The sequence below is a fragment of the Carassius gibelio genome, chromosome B2 (genome assembly GCF_023724105.1).
Source record: "Carassius gibelio isolate Cgi1373 ecotype wild population from Czech Republic chromosome B2, carGib1.2-hapl.c, whole genome shotgun sequence".
Classification (NCBI taxonomy): Eukaryota; Metazoa; Chordata; class Actinopteri; order Cypriniformes; family Cyprinidae; genus Carassius; species Carassius gibelio.
Window position 1 is genome coordinate 4908242 of NC_068397.1, and position 14382 is coordinate 4922623.

General features: G+C 36.3%; 3 protein-coding genes across 6 annotated transcripts; 2 read left to right on the top strand and 1 right to left on the bottom strand.

Annotated features, from left to right (window-relative positions):
• The first annotated feature begins 103 nt into the window (after positions 1–103).
• On the top strand, positions 104–5989 carry acbd5b (acyl-CoA binding domain containing 5b). Of its 3 annotated transcripts, none has more exons than XM_052548559.1 (13): positions 104–164; positions 450–551; positions 660–780; positions 917–989; positions 1075–1219; positions 1310–1432; positions 1533–1667; positions 1892–1950; positions 3073–3247; positions 4332–4546; positions 4819–4869; positions 4978–5084; positions 5212–5989. In XM_052548559.1, the coding sequence occupies exons 2-13, from the start codon at positions 464–466 to the stop codon at positions 5219–5221; spliced, it is 1302 nt and encodes a 433-aa protein (XP_052404519.1). In that variant the 5' UTR covers positions 104–164; positions 450–463; the 3' UTR covers positions 5222–5989. The 3 variants fall into 3 exon arrangements, with proteins under 3 accessions (XP_052404519.1, XP_052404521.1, XP_052404520.1); XM_052548561.1 differs by having other exon boundaries at positions 120–164; positions 703–780; XM_052548560.1 differs by lacking the exons at positions 104–164; positions 450–551; positions 660–780 and having other exon boundaries at positions 1100–1219.
• A 65-nt stretch (positions 5990–6054) lies between these two features.
• Positions 6055–7932, top strand: tsen15 (TSEN15 tRNA splicing endonuclease subunit). Its single transcript, XM_052548562.1, has 4 exons — positions 6055–6653; positions 6738–6819; positions 6907–7042; positions 7476–7932. The coding sequence occupies exons 1-4, from the start codon at positions 6600–6602 to the stop codon at positions 7642–7644; spliced, it is 441 nt and encodes a 146-aa protein (XP_052404522.1). The 5' UTR covers positions 6055–6599; the 3' UTR covers positions 7645–7932.
• Positions 7924–14125, bottom strand: LOC127951004 (uncharacterized protein C1orf21 homolog). Of its 2 annotated transcripts, none has more exons than XM_052548563.1 (6): positions 13975–14125; positions 11184–11322; positions 10873–10958; positions 10704–10768; positions 10554–10614; positions 7924–9157 (listed from the first exon to the last, which is right to left on the bottom strand). In XM_052548563.1, the coding sequence occupies exons 2-6, from the start codon at positions 11272–11274 to the stop codon at positions 9119–9121; spliced, it is 342 nt and encodes a 113-aa protein (XP_052404523.1). In that variant the 5' UTR covers positions 11275–11322; positions 13975–14125; the 3' UTR covers positions 7924–9118. The 2 variants fall into 2 exon arrangements, with proteins under 2 accessions (XP_052404523.1, XP_052404525.1); XM_052548565.1 differs by lacking the exon at positions 13975–14125 and adding an exon at positions 11403–12065.
• Positions 14126–14382: the final 257 nt, after the last annotated feature.

Below are 14382 nucleotides of genomic sequence, written 5' to 3' on the forward strand. Positions count from 1 at the left end.
GGCATTGTGGATCATGTAGGATTAAGGCGCGCTACGTTCTATTCATCACTATCGGGTCCTGCGTCATTGAAAACTACATCACCCCAACTGCAACTGTTTCAGTTAATCCCTAGGAGGACGCACCGAATAGTTTTTTTTTTCAGACGGAACACGGGAGCCGAGTGGTAATATTTTTATATGGGGTTTTGCTTTTTATCCTAAAATTTCGGATATATTTTTAAAGCGTTTATAGAGTAATTTCTTAGTCTGCCGAAAGGTCCATTAGTATTTTTTAAAGGTTAATTAATTAACCTGAAATTACTAATTAACCGAAAGTGTGAACTATATAATTAACATAGAAAAAAGTATTAAGTCTACGTTTAAATTATTACCTTATTTACATGATATGCGTATTGGTCTACGTCTGCTGATTAAATGTTTATTGCATTGTATGACAATCTGTCAATCAGGATGTAATCTGTGCATGACCCGAAGGGCAATGGAAGAGCCCAAATCCATTCAGAGGAGGTTTGAAGCGGCTGTTAAAGTGATCCGAAGTTTACCTGAAGATGGTAATACTCTATATTAAATATTAAACGTCAAGTATTGAACTACATGGTTTTCATTTTAAATAACAATAACATATCCTCTTTTAATAATTCTTTCCTCATTTCACACAGGCTCCTATGATCTGTCTGATGATATGCTGGTTATGTTCTACAGTTACTACAAACAAGCTACAGCAGGACCCTGTAACACCCCCAAACCCAACTCTTGGGATCCGATTGGTAAAGCTAAATGGTAAATATCAATCACATAAAAAAACATCAAAATCTAGAAGCCCATTTTAAATATGTATATCTATTCAATTGAAATGTTAACTTTTTGTAAATATAAATATGGATATTAAACCCAAACACATGTGTGTTCTTTGCAGGGAGGCATGGAAAACCTTAGGAAACATGCCGAAGGACCAAGCCATGAAGGAATATGTTCAGGAAATACAGCTGGTTGGTAGTTGTATAGATTGCAGAGATGAAGCTCTATCATACTGAAAATAGTTTAATCCACAAACAATTAAATGTTTTATCATAGATAATTGAAACCATCCCGCTCACAGACAGGATGGCAGAATTAATGGACGCTCTTGACCCATTTTATGAGATAGTGGTTGAAGATGATGATGATGATGATGATGATGATGAGGATGCAGTCAGTAAAGCAGCACCCTTATCCACCGGTACTTTATTTAGAAGCATTTAAAGATGTATCCTTACAAATTCTGTGCCTGTTTAATCATTTTTTTATATTTGAATGAATTTTGAAAAAGGAAACACTAAAGCTGAAAAAACTGATGATGATGATGATGATGATGATGCTAAGAAAGCTGAAGAGGGGGAAAGTGAAATTAATGGGGAAAATGAGGAAGATGACATGGAGGAGAGGAGGACAGGTACAGCAACAACTCGGAGTCTTTATTTTGTGAACTTGGCTATCTGAAATGATTCATACCGCTGTATTTGAGGACTTCTCCGCTCTTTTCTGTTCTGCAGACTCAAGCACATTTGCAGCAGGGAGAGGAGGTTTATCAGTGTTTAATGAAAGAGAGGAGAACAGCATGTCCTCCTCAACCGATGATGCTCATAGTTCACTGAACACAGAGGAGGAAGAGGAGGAATTGGTTTATGGTACAGTTTCTGGTCTTTCACTCAATTTCTAGCCCCAAGGTTTATACAGTTTCTCACAACTAGCAGTTGTGCTGGAGAATACAAGACTTGGGGCCTAAGTTTTGTTTTGTACTCTGATTAAAAAATATTTAGTAATCATTTCATGAAACTACATTGGCACATGAAGTAAATCTGTGTTTGAAAAAGATGATTTGACGGCATCATTCTCACCAAATATCCCGCAGATGACTCAGACGATGTGATGTACAGTGACTCAATGGGAAATCCAGCATCACAAGAAAAGGTACAGTCTCACTCTCCAGTGATGTTTTCAAGTCTTTCACAGGCGCAAGAAGCTTAAAAATAAAGAAAAGAAAAACAGACATTTTGCAGAATCAAAACAAATCCAAGTGTAAAACAATCATAATTCTCTGTAATATAGAAATTCTATAATGATTTTAAAAAAAAATATTGTATTGCAGTAATTTTATGGCTCGAGTCAGAAATAATTTTATGTTTTTGAAAGAAAGTCTCTTTTGCTCACCAAGGCTGAATTTATTTTGCAGCAATAGTTTACAATATTACTACAATTTAAAATAACTATTTTAATTTTAATATATTTTAAAATGTTATTTATTCCTATTTATTTCCAGCATCATTCCTCCAGTCTTCAGTGTCACGTGATCCTTCAGAAATCATTCTAATATGAGGATTTCTTAAACATTTCTTCTTATAATCAACACTTGTGTAAAATGAATCTTTTTTTCTTTTTTTTTGATAAATGGATTTGATAAAAATAGTTTTAAAGAAAAAATCTTTTTGTGAAAATATATAAATACATTTTTCATATAAATATCTAGTGTTTATGAATATTTGGAATTACAAGAAGAACAGGTTCTAAAAATATTCTTTTTTTTTTTTTTTGCCTTTTCTACCTTTTTAATTTAATTACCTTTTCTTTTAATTTTGAGGTTCAGTGTGACCTGGACATGTGTGAGATTCGTGAAATTCACTCTATAATATAATTATAATATAATTTTCATTTAGTTCTTTCAATAAGCTGATTAACTGTTTGAACACTTTCATGTTGACCTTAGTGTTGAAGTCTTCAAATTCACACAAACCCTTCACAATCACTAATGCGAATTATAATCTGGGTTGAGTCCATATCCATCGTGTTATTATGAGGTCACCCCGATGCATCATGCATCAACAGAAGTGTTAAGTGATTCCTGGCAAAAAACAAAGTATGACTCGAAATGCTTGGCAAAAACATTTTATTTTTTAACTACATTAAGTGACATCAACTGCAGTCCATCAATAGAGAGTAGTGAAATTTTTGGAGAGAGAGCGAGAACTAAAGAAGAACTGTATTTGTCTGTCATGTCACAGCGATATAAACGGGAGTATGTGGTGCGTTCCCTAGGGTTTGGGAGTTCTCCGGGTCCATTTGGCAGATGTGAGTGCGGCAGGGGCCCACATGCAACAAGGGGGAAGCACAGAGCCTCAGTGTGGGAGTCCGGATGGAAAGCCCCTCGTCCCCCATCCACCGACACTGGGACCGGTCCGAACTGACAGAGTCTCAGAACGAGGTGGAAGAGGTTGGGCTCGAGTTAGTGTTTGAATAAGTCCCTGAGCACTGTGACGTTAACAAGCAATAATGCGATCAACAAGCCAATTTTCTACCAGCATTTGTATAAATGTACAATGAGAGTGAATACTATTATACTTCTGCTAGGAATCATTTCCTAATGAGGCAAGACTATTGCTATTGCATTTATTGTTTTCTATATTATCTTTCATCACTGTTAGCATGTAAGGTCAATTAAATAAGTCAGATTTTTTTTTTTTTTTTTTTTTATTGAAACATAAAAATGAATAAAATTAAGATGTGTCAAATATGATCTATCAAATATGTAATATTTAAATACATCTGGATTTTATGAATCATGTAGTCTGATCTAATGATAGATCAGTGGAGCTCATACTTGAGCAGGGGAAAAAAAATTATTTTATTCAGAGGGGTCAAACTGTGCAAAAATATTAATTTTGGTGCAGTTGTTGGTATTTATATGCTCGAAATGAAAGATTTAATTTAAATAATGGTGTATAGATAATCAAGTTACTTCAGTCAACTAAATGTTCATCTTAAAATATTAATAACAATAGAAAAGTTATTCTGTTGATCAGATTTGTAATTTGGAGGCCAAATATATTTGTGTATCAAGTTTCTAATCCATCTTTCTAATCTTTTTGTATTCTATTTTCTTTTCATTTTATATATATATATATATTATATATAAACTCTAACACTAGCCTTTTCTATTCTGTTTTATTTTTATTTATGATATTATTTAAAAGCCCTTGCTACGTGTACTGTGTTAAGCTAACTGAGACCTGTTATAGCACTTATATATCATTGCTCTTTTTGTTGTTTTTGATTGATAAGTCACTTTGGATAAAAGCGTCTGCTAAATGAATAAATGTAAATGTAAGTTTGATAAAGTTGGCTTCATAGGGCTAAAGTATTTAAAATGTTGTTGTTTCATGTCAGTTTTATTATATACTGTGTTTAATTCTGTAACAATGACAGCAGCAGAGATTCTCTCCTGGAGATACACTCTTGTTTTTATCTCGAAACCATTTATTGCATAGATGGATGATTTATATTTCATATATTCTCAGGTTGTCAGTTGACAGGAACTAAGCTAGTACCAGATGAACATGATAACTTATCAGAGGGCAGTTGCCAAGGAAGTGCTCAGTGCTGTGAGACTGAAGAGCGAGCGGACAAGCGTGCGTTTGACCCACAGATCGCTGTGATGTTGTCACAGTTACAGGACGATATGCAGGATGTTCTGCACAGACTGACCGCACTGGAGCTCCTCAAAGCATCACAAGTAAGACCAGCACCAAAATATGACTCAATACATGTACACCTCAAGCCTAGACTGCTCACCAAGGCTGCATTTACTTGGATCAAAATACACTAAGATCAATGTGCAATATTATTGCAATTAAAAAACTGTTTTATATTGGAATGCATTGTAAAATGTAATTGATTCCTGTGATGTGCAGCTGAATTATCAGCATCATTGCTCCAGTCTTCAGTGTCACATGATCTTCAGAAATAAGTCTAATATACTGATTTACTGTTTTTGTTTTATTTTAGGCTGAAATCCTTCCTCTCAAAACTCGGCACTTGTCAAAGTCACCAAAAAAGGTCTGTTTATGGTTTGTTACTTTATATACTTGCCACATCATTGTCTGAAATGCCACTTTATAATAATAGAAATTATTAATGGTATTCTGTATTTATCCTGGTTTTTAGAGGTTGCCCTGGTGGCCTTTAAACTCGTCCCCTATCACTGTAGCACTGACAGTCGTCTGGCCCTTTGCTGTGCACTGGTTGGTGCAGTTTTACTTACAGAGGAGGAGGTAAGAATTCATTCATGCGCTGTTAACTATAAACTATATGTTGATAAAAGTACCCATTTTATTCATATTCAATGTGAACAAATAATGTTGATTAAAACTGTCTGTGCTGTGATTCTCGATGGTTAAGAGTGAAGTGAAGATTCAGTTCGAAGTGAAGACGCAGCTCCTGAAGACTTTGAAGTTGTCTGGAGTCGTATCTGATATAAACACAACAGTGAATATTGTGAAGCCACACTAAGCCTCGGGACCTTCATAAGGACACACACTGCTGTTCAGAAGTTTAGGGTCCATGAAACATAAAAGTCATTTATAATTTACAAAAGATTTCCATTTCAAATAAACATTGTGTTTTTGAATGAAATGTATCAAGGTTTACACAAAAATATGAAGCAGCACAACTATTTTCAACACTGATTATAATCAGAAATGTTCCTTGAGCAGCAAATCAGCATATTAGAATGATTTCTGATGATCATGTGACTTGAGTTATGATGCTGAAAATTCAGCTTTGCATCACAGGAATAAATGACATTTTTTGCAATATATTAAAATAAAAAATAGTTTTAAATTGCAATAATATTTTACAGTATTACTGTATTTTGATAGGCTTTTGAACGGTAGTGTTGATGGTAATGGTAAACGGTAATGATGTTTTTTGTGTATTAATGGTTGTTTATTTGACTTTGAGTGCAGGTAGTTTACGTATCAGCTTTTTATGTTATTGCTTTTGCAAATGAGTGTGTGGACAAATTCACTGTATCAAAGAGAATAGTATGAGTGGACCATTAAAAGGACAAGAATGTAATAAGTCCATTTCCTAAGCTGCAGACGTGCATTATTTATAAGAATGTTATTGTAAAGCGGGTAATTTGTTTGTAAGATGAATAAACTGTTTGAATGGTTAATTGTGTTTTTGACTGCTGAAAAGACAGACAGGCAATGAGATACTGTCGCGTTTTCCACACGGACTCAAGTAAAGGGAGGACAATAACAATGGTTGTGTCTAAACTTATGAGCATGTACACGGTGTAGAGAAGTATTACACCGCTTTGGAAGGTGATCTGAGAGCAGCTGCGTCCATACAAGAACTATAAATTCATTGTGTAACTACAGAGCTACATTTTTACGGACAAAACATTTAGGACGAATAGTTTGTGCAGTTAAGAACACTACTATGGCGAAGGCTTACGAATATTAATTACGTTATATGACGTTCGCGCAGTAGACGACGCTGATTCGCTGGTAGACGCTACACTCCAGTAAACTGGCGAATGAACGTCTCGGATATTGCTTCCACAAATAACTTACTCACGTGATTGGACGATCGAGGACCGATAAGTCCCAACTTGTTTAATATTCATGAGCCTTGCCTTTGCAGTAGTAGGATTCGTAGTCTACGAGAGCGGATAGATATTCGTGCACGTGGTGAATCTGTAAACTGTTTTCTTTTTGTGACATGCATTATTTATTCATTTTGCGGTTTAAGAAATAAAAGGAGTAGAGTTTAATATTATTATGGACGAAGTACATCGAGCAGATCCTCCGAACTGGATCCAACAGCACGCCGTCGTAAGAGCGAGTAACACTCCTGTTAATGTAAACTGATGCATTGCATATTCAGACAAGTGTAATTTAATTCAGTCTTCTCTTTAGTATCAAGACCTGATGCATTTAGATGTCGGTGACAGTGCTCAAGTATATGCTGCCTTCCTGGTGTACATGGATCTGACGGAAGGTGAGGAAAAATACAGCAGTACTTTGTTATAAATTGAACACAAAGTTTATAAAAATAAATGTGTGTGTGTGTGTTTTTTATTTGCAGTGCGTAAATGGAAAGAAGTGGTTGGAGTTTCCTGCCCAGAGTTACAGGCGGTTCTGCTGGAAGGTCGAGAGAAGGATGGAGAAACAGCTCATATGATCTATCCTCTGCCTTCACACAGATCCATCAAACACAGAGAGTAGGAGACAAGCAGATTTTACTATAATTCTGTCATCACTAAGCGGCAGCTTTTGAGCCAGGATATGTTAAAGCTTCTATGATTGATTTATGCGGCCCCTAGCCGTACCAATGGAATTGAAAGGACTGTTTCCAAACAGGTTTCCCAATGGGGCTGTTCACACTAGTTCTTACGCTTCATGGGACTGCAGTTTTTAACCTTCTCTCAATTAAATACAACGTCTTCCACTTTAATTTTCATACATTAGCTTTGCACATATATCTCATATCACCAACAAATATTTCATGAAGTGTTACCGAGCACAAGATGTTGTTAAGGTGGTATTTGGCAAGAACACATGACTTGGAAACAAGGTCTCATACCTGCCTTGTAAGCCTTAATGTGATTCTGCTTCAACACGTATGATAATGTGATTTTTTTCTGTCTCTCACAGGTTGCGGTGTATATTGGACAGAGGTGCACCGATGCTCTTGTGTGCAGTGGCTTCGGACTCCACGCTGGTGTATCAGAGACTGTGTGACGGTTTCCTGACCCCTGACCCTCCGGTGGACATTCGGGACCAAGGCCGCCGACAACATCGGAAACGGAGGTTACAGATGTGAGACAAACACCCAGATGATACGCACAGACTAGGATTCCTAACTCTCCAGATGTGAGGATTGGGTAGCACTTACAGTTTGAATACATTTTTGAACTCATTTTATCTCTGAAGATGAGCGATTGGGTGAACCAAGGAACAGTTCTCCCAAAACGTTTCATATGTTCACCCCTCATTCCAAATCTAAATGACTTTTACATTTTTCTGTAAAAAATACAAAACAGCATTCCACTGCATTGACTTCATTTTATGAAGAAAAAAAAAACATCAATAAACCAGATGCTTTTTCTTAGTTAGTTGGTCGTAGTGTATTTATTTATTTTTTCACTCAGCATCACACTTGCATTTTTGGCAATTTTGTTTGGCCCAAATGTGTACATAGAGAACTTAAGCATACATAAGGGATACGGTTCACTTTAGTGTGAAAATACAGAAATTAATGGCTTATTGTTGTATCTCATTTCAGAAAAGAAAACACTGTGTGCTTAAGGCTATGGCAAATTAGTCATACTGTAAAAGGAAGAAGCACTTCCTGGTAACAAAAACATATCTATGTAAAACTTTCTTACGGCTGGTTTTGAAATTTGCACTGGTTTTCAACTAGAATAGTGACTATAAATGTCAAGCGAACCCATGATATCCACCTGTTATATAGAGTAAAATGAATATGTGAAAACTACATGACCTTAAGATGCTGTAACTGGTGTCTCTAAACACAGCTAGATGCTGTGATCGATCTCCACCGTCCAACACTTCCTCAAGACCGGCCCTGAAGGAACTGCACTGCCCTCATCAAACTAAAACATCTAGTGATGATACATACAGCACTGCTGTCCTGAGCATTGTAACATAACTCAAAGAAAAAGTCTAAAAGACATATACATGATACACTGTGGGTGAAAAATACTTCGTTAAAAAAACAATTGGAATGCTAGAAATGGCCTTGTGTTTCATACGCTCTCGCCTACTGTGTCTCAACAGCATGAGCTGGACACAATCACACAAGTCTCTCGGTAGGTATGTCCTCCTCAGGAGATATCATCTCCACTGCTAGTCCAGCGTGTGTTGTGTCCATGTCAAAGGGAGGGTGAAGTCCAGGATTCTCAGCATGGCTCTCTCCACTGTATGTAGTCTATGAGTAGGAGAAGGCTTATGGGTAGTGTAAGGCAAGGGATTGAGGAGCAGTCTGAAAATGGCTTTCGCATTCAAATCTTGGGCCAAATCCCAGTCTCCTTAACCATGGCCTTTCCATGCCCCCATACCGTTTTAATACTAGTCCAGAAGAGTCTCAAATACTGACCTATAAGACTTTTGGGAGAGTGTGTAGATTGTAAACAGAGTAGATAACTGGGTTGAATGTCACTTGAACCCACTCTTGAAGATTCATACTTGTTGGGTAAGGAGGCATGGAAAGCAAGGGTAAAGAACTTCGGGACAGGATTGACTCAATGTTGGCATGAGTCAAAAGTCTCAGTGTGCTATGTCATATCCTCTTCGTCCGAACAGTAGTCCCGTCCCTGTAAATGTAAAAGTCATATTAAGGGAAGATACCTCAAAAACAAAATAAAAACGCAATTAAAATAGACATGCTAGATTTCACATTTTCTAAAGTGTATTACTCATGGTTAAGCTGGAGTGTACTTTTATATTGATTCAAACACCTAAGCCCAAAGTTTACTTCTGTTTTTACACATGCTTAAGCTTAAAGTCCACTTAGGGTTTTTATGCAAACCCTTGTGACTAATGTATACTTCAGTTTTTATACAAATTCTTAACCCTGAAGTATAATTAGTTTTTTTTTTTTTTTTTTACACAAACACTTTTAGGGTTAGTTTATCCAAAAAAGACAATTAGCCCATGTTTTAATCACCCTCAAGGCATCCAACATGTATGACTTTCTTCTTTCAGATGAATCTAATCTGAGTCGTATAAAAAAAATGATCCTTGCTCTTCCAAGCGTTAGAATGGGAGTAGGCAGGTGCTTTTTTCAACAGTCCAAAAGTAGTAAAATAAAGCGCATCTATTCATAATAAAACGTTCCTCACACTGAAAGGCCTCCTATAGAGAATCAATGCAATTTTGTAAGACAAATATTGTTATTTAAAACATTATAAACCATTTTCTCTCACTTCCGCTAACTGTCATTCCGGGCGGATGACGTAGGATGTATGCGTCACGCCGGGGAGATATGCTAGTCTCGCAAGTTTGAGCAAAGGAAGCAAAGTTTCCTTAATTTACCAAAGGAAAACCAGTCTCCTCCTGGCTTAAATCGAAATCCTCTTAAATTCTTCTTTACAAATCCTCGGTTTTTGTGACTCTAATTCGTTACCGGCATTTTGTTTTGCTGTCTGTCCTTCATGCTTTTGCATTCATCACTAATCACCAGCTATGTCATACATCATCAGCCCGGGAACAACTTCCGCCTATAACAATTATCGGAAGTGGGAGAAAAGTGTTTAATATGTTTTAAATATGAATATTTTTCTTACAATTCGATTCGGTTCGCTATAGGTTGGAGCTTTGTGAGGCATGTTTTATTATGGATGGATGCGCTTTATTTGACTACTTTGGGACTGTTGGGAAAAAAAAACAATAACAACACCCACCAACTCCCATTCTAAAGTTTGAAAGAGCAAGGATAATTTTTAATATTAAAAACCTGAAGTATACTTTAGTCTTGGTGCAAACAAACAGCTGAGCACATAGCCTTTCAATGTATACTCCATTTAGTGTGCACAGGACAAACATTGTGTAAAGTGTGAAATGGCTGCATGTTTACAGTACATGCATACTGTGATTGTAATAAAATTTATATTACATGCACTCTATACACATGCCCTAGCGTAATACCAAAGTACACCATGGGCTTCAGGAACTTTTGAGCAATAGTAACATTGATGCTACTTCAATCACCTTTTCAATCTTCTCATCCAGCATCCTGAAGAACTCCTGCTGGCTCTCTGAAGAGTGGATACTGAAGAACAATGAAGGCTTGGTGAACATCTCACTGGTCACAGTCTCTCCATTACTGAATACTAGAGCAGAAACCGAACACATACTCACCTTATCTTATTACTATTCCCAGTGGCATCTTTTTGCCTACCATTGTGCAAAAATGTGCTATTTTCCTGCAAGACATGAAGATAAAAAAAATGTAGTTTCACAGGATAGTATGATTATTTGTGACTTTCTGATTATTTGGAGATACAAAATACTATGTATCAATCTTTACCAAGTTCTCTTGGTTTTGTGTGTTCGTGCACTCCTCTTCTCCATGCTTGAGCTTCACCTTCTCAACTCCTTTCAGTCTGTACTCATCTAAACAGAAAGAGTCAAGTACACTTAAAATCACCAGGAAACAGGATTCAGAGAAAATATATTTATTTTAAGTAACTTGCATCATGTATAGTAACACCAGTAACATATTAAGTCAATTCCAGTCGAGTACCAAATTGGAGTCCTCAGTGAAATTCAACACTGACTCCGGCTCTATATCACATTATCTAGAGTGAATATCTGTGGACACACAGCTGGGACACTGACCGGAGAAGGCATCTCCATTGCTGTAGGCCTTACCCCGGCCCTCTTCATCACTGGGTACAGATGACAACTGCTTGGCTGAGGTGCAGCCCATCGCCTCACTTCCTCTCCTCTCCTTCCTGCATGGCACTCTCTACTGCACCTGGCCCAACAAACACAGCCATGAGTTCTGCAGCAAAAACCCAAGCATTTAGTACTCAAACAAAACAATCTGCATGGTACCGTGTTATTGCATGTGTATGTAGTCTAACACGGAGCTTAGTGCATCTATACTGATAAACGCTGAACTTCAGTTTCATATCTGGGTGTGTCACGTGTATGTTTCCTGCTTGTGCTGAGCAGCTGATATGAAGTTCGGGTTAACGGGACACTGGCCTGAGCAGCGGATGCAGATGCGTTTGGACATCGGTCATTAGAAATAGATTAGAAACTGATAAGAAATAAACAGGCTTGTTAAGATTAAACATATATAACGTAAACAAAGGGTCATATGAGTTGATGAAAATGACATGGAACAAAATCTTTTGAAAAGATACTTGGGGAAATAAAACTAATTCTATAGATGCTTTGCACACTAAACCATTAATAATGTCATTGCATGTAACTGCAGGTACAGTTTGGCTATATTAATTATGGACGTGTGACAACCAGAAGTGGCCTAGATTGTGCAGCTTGCTTGTTGTGCAGTCGGTCAATAACTAAACACTGTTTCTGTGTATCAAAGTTCCTTCTAAGAACACTTGCTTCGGGCAGGCTTCCAAGGCACTGTAATGTCTAATGGTATAAAACAAATTTAAATTAGCTTAACCAGAGACTTTGTGAGGGATGGACCACTGCTATTATAATGAGTAGGAGAAGCAGGAACAAATCCTAAATCCTGGAAACAACAAGTTAGCATTTTTAAGTAAATGGCTGGGCCAACTTGATATATGTATTTTTGCATTTAGCATATTTTGAGAGTAAGGAACCATGTTTATATTATACCATTTATGTCAGATCTTATAACAGATTTGAAAAATGTCATGTATCAAAATGTCAAAATGGAAGTTTGACAAATAGTTTTTGAATTTTGCAAAATCAAAAAATAAATAAATGTAAAAAATATATATATATATATATATATATATATATATATATATATTTGATAACTCATTCTCAAGTTGTTCCAGACCTGTATAACTTTTTATTCTAGCTGAAAACTGAAACCAAACACAAAGTTTTAATAAATAAATTATATTTGGGTAATATTAAATCAGTTCTTCAAGTGAAGTTGTTTGGCAGTGAGATACATACAAATTTTACTTGTTTCTATTCTAGCATTGATTTTTTGTTATGGTTACCTTATGGTTTGTTAATCTTACTACTTTACCTGTATTCTACATAGATTATTTACAGTCAAACGCTTCAAACATCACCATTTCTGGCAATAATTTCCACCCTCCAAAACTGCTTTGACCGAAACAGATGTTAGTTTCCCCAGGCCTTAGCTGAACATTTAACAGTATATTCGATCCGGGCAGTTCTTAAAGTGAAAGCAGTCATTCATGTTAATCAAACAACAAAAGAGAAACTCTCTCACTGCTCTTGACTAAATCACATTTGTTACTTTACTAAAAAGACAAGTATATTAATTTACACAGTGAAGAATATACAGTGTTTTTATACATTTGATTACTTTATAAAAAACGTATGTACAATATTTTACTTATTTATAGTTTGTTTGTCCCATGGCTTGTAATTAGTTTCTTATTCCTATTAAATCACAAACTATTTACCTGTCTAATTGTGATATCATAAAGACCTTATTTAAAGCAAAAATGACTTTATCATGATATATACTGTTACCTTAAATTAAAAAGACTCATTTAAAAAAAAAAAAAAACATTGCTTGGGTCAAAATTTGTGATTTTTCTTTTATGCCGAAAATCAAGATCATGTTCCATGAAGATATTTAGTAAATCTCCTACCTTAAATATATCAAAACTTAATTTTTTATTAGTAATATGCAATGCTAAGGACTTAATTTGGTCAACTTTCTAAATATTTTGATATATATATATATATGCTCCTTCTGACTGGTTTTGTGCTCCAGGGTCACATATTATACATAAAGGTATATTTTAACATGGTCATCAGAATTAAACCAATGTGTCTCATAAAAGCAGACTGTTGTAATTGCAAGAAGACGTCATTTCTCGTGCATGAGAATCATCCAATCAGAGCAGACATGCAGCACGTCCAGCTGGAGCCTCGCATAAAGGGCCCTTGTGTGGCATCAAAAGAGCTACGAGCAGCGGCAGCCAATCCAGTGAGGCAGAACTAATCGCTCTCAGAGTCGCTCTCAGTGACAACTGTTCTTATCACAGAAAGATGCGCTGTGATGCGGAGATTACAGTCTGTGCACCATACAAGAACTAACAAAAAATATTAATAACAGTCATCACAGAGCACCCACGACTGGTTTTCTTCCATAACTAACATTGCATCTTGTAGAAAGCGAGAACTGTGGCCTAGTAGTGAACGTGCATGATAATAAACATTTCATAACCAAATAATAAACAAACACACAGCTAGCTGCGCTCCAGTTGCAGATCATCGCGAGCGCTTGCGGGCTCAAACTGTTATTGATGCACATTAAATCAAACTGGATGTGATGTGATTTGTTGGTGATAATCAGTACAACAGGACAGCAACAATGGTCGCAACACAAAGATACGCTTCACTCTAATTAATTAAGTTATGTACACGGATTGAGGTAAGGGCATAAGAAACCACTTTAGGCAGCGGATCTTACCTTCAGTGCAGATGCAGAGTTTAATCGTGCTGTTCGTGATCAGGAAAAGCGTTCAAGCGCGATCAGCTCAGTACAGATCAACCCACAGACATCAATAATCGATGCTCCGAATAGACGACCGAAACGATCAGCGTGCACAGAAAGAAGCAGTCGAGCTCAACTGATGACAGATTTACAGATTGCAAATTTTTTATTATCTCAGCGTGACGAATCTTGAGGGACCATCCTTTTATAAAATAGTTATTTATTATTGCACATTTGTTTGTTAATTCATAAATTACTGTTAGATTTTATATTAACCGACGTTGATTTAATAACCCAAAGTCCATTGTTGTTGTTTGGGAAATTAAATAAAGCATTATATTACTATAACTCGTACTTCTTACATATATATTTTTTTTTACTTTT

Coding starts and splice junctions, on each gene's coding strand:
- tsen15 (XM_052548562.1), top strand. CDS start 6,600: ATGGACGAAGTACATCGAGCAGATCCTCCGAACTGGATCCAACAGCAC. Junction 6,654..6,737: donor GGATCCAACAGCACGCCGTC/GTAAGAGCGAGT, acceptor TCTTCTCTTTAG/TATCAAGACCTGATGCATTT. Junction 7,043..7,475: donor AGATCCATCAAACACAGAGA/GTAGGAGACAAG, acceptor TGTCTCTCACAG/GTTGCGGTGTATATTGGACA.
- LOC127951004 (XM_052548563.1), bottom strand. CDS start 11,274: ATGGGCTGCACCTCAGCCAAGCAGTTGTCATCTGTACCCAGTGATGAA. Junction 10,959..11,183: donor CAATGGAGATGCCTTCTCCG/GTCAGTGTCCCA, acceptor CTTTCTGTTTAG/ATGAGTACAGACTGAAAGGA. Junction 9,158..10,553: donor TGGATGAGAAGATTGAAAAG/GTGATTGAAGTA, acceptor TTACATTTACAG/GGACGGGACTACTGTTCGGA.
- acbd5b (XM_052548559.1), top strand. CDS start 464: ATGACCCGAAGGGCAATGGAAGAGCCCAAATCCATTCAGAGGAGGTTT. Junction 990..1,074: donor ATGTTCAGGAAATACAGCTG/GTTGGTAGTTGT, acceptor GTTTTATCATAG/ATAATTGAAACCATCCCGCT. Junction 4,547..4,818: donor AGCTCCTCAAAGCATCACAA/GTAAGACCAGCA, acceptor GTTTTATTTTAG/GCTGAAATCCTTCCTCTCAA.